Source organism: Fopius arisanus, unplaced genomic scaffold (genome assembly GCF_000806365.1).
Source record: "Fopius arisanus strain USDA-PBARC FA_bdor unplaced genomic scaffold, ASM80636v1 scaffold00251, whole genome shotgun sequence".
In the NCBI taxonomy this organism is placed as follows: Eukaryota; Metazoa; Arthropoda; class Insecta; order Hymenoptera; family Braconidae; genus Fopius; species Fopius arisanus.
Window position 1 is genome coordinate 87,353 of NW_011887990.1, and position 4,632 is coordinate 91,984.

The 4,632-nt window shown below is 50.4% G+C and overlaps 1 protein-coding gene across 1 annotated transcript; it reads left to right on the forward strand.

The window, feature by feature from the left end:
• Positions 1–1,446: 1,446 nt before the first annotated feature.
• Positions 1,447–2,345, forward strand: LOC105272728 (uncharacterized). The gene is made up of 2 exons (XM_011314953.1): positions 1,447–1,853; positions 1,979–2,345. The coding sequence occupies exons 1-2, from the start codon at positions 1,447–1,449 to the stop codon at positions 2,343–2,345; spliced, it is 774 nt and encodes a 257-aa protein (XP_011313255.1).
• The last annotated feature ends 2,287 nt before the right edge of the window (positions 2,346–4,632 follow it).

A 4,632-nucleotide genomic window follows, 5' to 3' on the forward strand; every position in this document is an offset into this window, starting at 1 on the left:
ATGTCATTTGATAAGTTTAAAGACTTATGGTCAACATGTTAGAGGGTTAATGATCCACTTTTGGTGATCGATATGGACAGTGACATTGATTCATGTCGATATAGGAGAAATTTCGATGGCTTCATTCAGATAAATAATAGTCATTCATAAATATTATGAGTAGTTATGGGTACATTCTCGGGGGTTGAGCCACCAACCGAGCGCGTCTCCAGGTGGTGGATAGGAGGACGGTCGGGCGGAATAACCACCTCGGCGGAGGCCGGGACAGAGATGCCTCGAACTCTGCTTGGGGCTGCCTAAAAACCAGGTTAATGGAGAACATAATGCCCAACGAAACGTGGGAAACGACAAGGGAAGCCGAGAAACCCCATCGCGAACCAGCTGCCACAAGCTACGGTGTATGATACCGTGCCAGTGGCTGCATGGTGCAGGAGAAGTTGCATCGCAAACGGTTTCCTCGGATACCAGGCGACCTCCGAGCGTAAGTAGCCAAACCCCAGGCATACACGGCTCTGCCTGGGTGATACCGCATCACCGTGGTACTCATGGGACTTATATGAATGCTAGGAAACAAAAAGAAATAGACAAACCACCTGGGACGGAAGAACCCCAGGGCCAGAATACTGGACCTGGTGGAGAACAGCCCAGGATGAAAAAACTAAGTGGCGCGGCAAGGCGTCAGTTCCAGAAGGAGAGCAGGGCTAACCTGCCCTCAAGCACTCCTTTTGGGACAAACAAGGGTGATGATAAGGGCGAGGGAATGTCAAGGGGAGCAGCCACGAAACGGCTAAAACCCGATGGCACCCCAAGCCCATAAAACACGCGACCGGAGAAAAGGCCCAAGACTGATCTTGGCACCTACGCTCAGGTCGCAATGACAATGATCAGGTGGGCTCTCGTCCCAGAGAACTACCCAAATCGAAAAATCACACCTGAAGGAATTAAGGACTTGAAGGGACTGCTTAGGTCCCAGATCCTCTCCCTACCAGAGGGTACTAAGGCACCGACTTTTGAAGGTGTGTGGGAGAGGAACGGAGCAGCCATTGTTGGCTGTACCGATGAAGAAACGGGGAACTGGCTGAAAGGACTGTTCCCCGAAAACAAAATTGGGGACCTCGTCTTCATGCTGATGTCACCGGAGGAGCTACCGAAGCGACACCGGGTGGTAGTTCACCTTGGGGACGAGGAAGTCACCGCCCATGAGGCAATCGTGCTCATGGGACGACAGAACCCCGACCTTAAGGGTGACTGGGTTCTGATTAGAGACAGCGAAACGAGGGGAGTTACGGGCGCCCACTTTGCTGCCCTTATCAGGGATCAAACCCTGCTGGCTCTAGAGGCTTGCAATTTTAAACCTCATTGTCGGACTCAAAGAGCAACTGTCAAGTTGCTCGAGAAGAACCGACATGAGGAAAAGGTCAAGCCCGTCGACGGGTGAGCCTAAAAATGGCTCATAAGTCAGTGGAAATAGTCCAGATTAATCTCCACAACAGTAAAAGCGCCTCAGCAGTTCTCTGCGAGACGCTAGCTGGGGTGCAGACAGCCATAGCCCTAATTCAAGAACCGTGGTTCGTGAACGGAGTGGTAACGGGCCTGGGGGGGTGTGGACGGATTTTTCACTCGAACTTCCAAGGAAAGAAGATTAGGACCTGTGTGTTAGTAAAAGGCGCACAGGCGACCTTCGTACACCAACAAAGCGGAGAGGACATCACGGCTGTGAAGCTCAAGGTTCTCACTGAAAAAAACGAGGCCCCGGAATTCATAGCGGGATCAGCATACCTGCTATATGATTCCATGGAACGTCCCCCAACAAGGGAGGTCGAAGAACTCGTCAAAAAACTGAAGGACGAAAGGTTGGAATTTCTGCTTGGTTGCGATGCGAACTCACACCAACTGGGGTGGGGAAGCTCAAATACCAATGCTAGAGGAGAAGCCCTAAACGACTTCATTATGGAAAATATCTCCAAATCCTGAACAGAGGGAAAGAACCAACCTTCACGGACTGGAGAAGACATGAAGTGTTGGTCATAACCATCTGCACGACAGGCATGGCACGTTGGGCAAAGGACTGGAGGGTGTCGAAAGATCCTTCGGGCTCAGAGCACAGCCAAATACGCCTATCACTAAAGTGCGAATCGGAGCAGGTCCCTAGGAGAAATACAAAGGACACAAACTGGGGCAATTACAGAGAAGAAACCTTCGTGAGAATCCAAGATGTACCCTCAAGGTTCAGAAATAAGAGAGACCTGGAACATGCAGCCGAACGTCTCGGGGAAGTGATCAGGGACTCTTATGAAAACAACTGCACCATTAAAAGACCGCGGAACACAAAAATGGTGGGCTGATGGAATAACCAACTGTCCATTTTAAGACGCCATCTAAGAAAAGCGTCGAACAAGGTGAGGACCGCGTACACGCAAAACAGCAGGCAGAAGGACCTCGAAGATCGCAGAGATCTTCAGAGGAAATAAAATAAAGCACTCGTAATAGCCAAAAACGAGGGCTGGCAGAAATTTAGCAGTGGGGTGGAGAGCCAATCTGAAGCTTCAAGGCTGGTAAAGATTCTAGGAGGACAGGGCGCTGCTACTCTGGGTTGTCTCATCAAACCGGATGGAAGCTATACCTGGACTACAGAAGAAATTCTCCCACTGCTGCTAGAAGAGCACTTCCCGGATTCACGAACTCGGAGGATGTGAGACAAGCAACGGAAACCTGCAGAGGCACCTACAAGCCGCAGGAATGGGCCTTGGCAGATAAGATAGTCCACCCGCAAGGGGTAGAGTGGGCCGTCAACACCTTTGAACCCCTAAAGGCACCGGGACCCGCTGGGATCTACCCAATCCTCTTGCAGAGGGGGATCGACGTGATTCTGTGACCCTTAACGAAAATACTTAGGGCAAGCATAGCACTAATGACTGTACCAAAAGTTTGGGGGAGATCGAGGATTGCCTTCATCCCCAAACCTGGAAAGAACGGGCATATCAAGCCCAGGGACTTCAGACCCATCAGCCTCACCTTCTTCATTTTGAAGACACTGGAAAGACTGGTGAATCACTACATAAAGAGCTCACTGCTTGTTGAGAAACCCCTATCACCCTCACAGTATGCCTACAGGGCAGGCAGGTCGACGGAAACGGTCGTGCATCACCTAGTGGCCAAGATTGAGGAGTAGATAGAAGGAAAGGGCTGGGCACTCAGCCTATTTCTGGACATCGAGGGCGCCTTTGATCGAACTAAATACGAGGTCATAACAAGGGCCATGTCGAGGAAAAATTTTCCAGCCTCCATCATTGACTGGACGAAAAGCATGTTGGAGAGCGGGAAAATGACTGCCACACATAACGGCTCACACGTAGAAGGGCATCCGACCAAGGGGTGTCCACAGGGTGAGGCTTCTCGCCACTCCTGTGGAGCCTAGTTGTCGATGACCTTCTAGAGAAATTGAGAGAACAGAACTTTCTGGTGAACGGCTATGCTGACGACATAGTCATTGTCGCCAGGGGAAACTTCCCCGAAACTCTAAGAGACAGACAAATCCGTGCTGTGAGAATACTGGAGAAATGGTGTAGGGAAACGAAACTAACAGTTAAGCCTGGAAAGACGCCATGGTCTTCACCAGAAAATATAAAGTGCTCACTCCACGACCAATCTAAATTGGAGGAGTTGACATCGCTTACGCTAGTTCAGTGAAGTACCTGGGAGTAACTCTGGACACCAAGCTTCACTGGAAACAACACATAGCCACACAGATGGGCAAAACATATGCCTCACTCTGGGCTTGCAAAAGAGTCATAAGAAGGACGTGGGGTTTCAACCCGAAAATCAGCCTATGGCTATACAAGATGGTACTACTGTCAAGGTTTATGTACGCTGCTGTGATATGGTGGCCCAGCGTAAGGAAGGTTGGGATTGAGAACCAGTTGAAAGCACTCCAGGGAAATTTTCTCAGGGCTGCAACTGGGGCGATGAAACCCACACCGACCGAAGCCTTGGAAGTGGCAATGAACGCACCACCACTTGATCTAGCGGTACTGTACAAGGCAGAGGCAACCGCCTATAGGCTTATATGCCAGGGGGAATGGAATCAGTCTAGTGCCGCACATGCCAAGCTCGACATACTAAAGAGGAGCCCCCTGAACATAGATCAGGATAGAACAACCAGGAGGTACCTGATCAGGAAGGGCTTCAAGACCTATATACCTGACAGGAAGGACTGGGAAATGGTAAAACAATCCCCAGGTGGCAATGTAATCCACTGGTACACGGATGACTCGGGCCGCGGACACCAATACGGTGCAGGGCTATAAGGGCCAACAGAAAACCACAGAGACAACTGGTCAATTGGACCCCTGGCCACTGTTTTTCAGGCGGAAATCCTTGCAATTAAAAACTGCATAGAGCTTCTCCTATCACAACCGACCTCAAGAAAACATATATATGTCTGGTAGGACAGCAAAGCTGCCATCAAAGCCCTAAAGAGACCAAGCACCGAATCGGGGCTGGTCTGGGAGACGATGGCAGCTATAGAAGCACTAGGGGCAACCAATAGAATAACTTTGGCATGGGTCCCGGGCCACAAAGGGATAAAAGGAAACGAGATAGCGGACCAACTGGCAAGGCATGGGGCGTCAA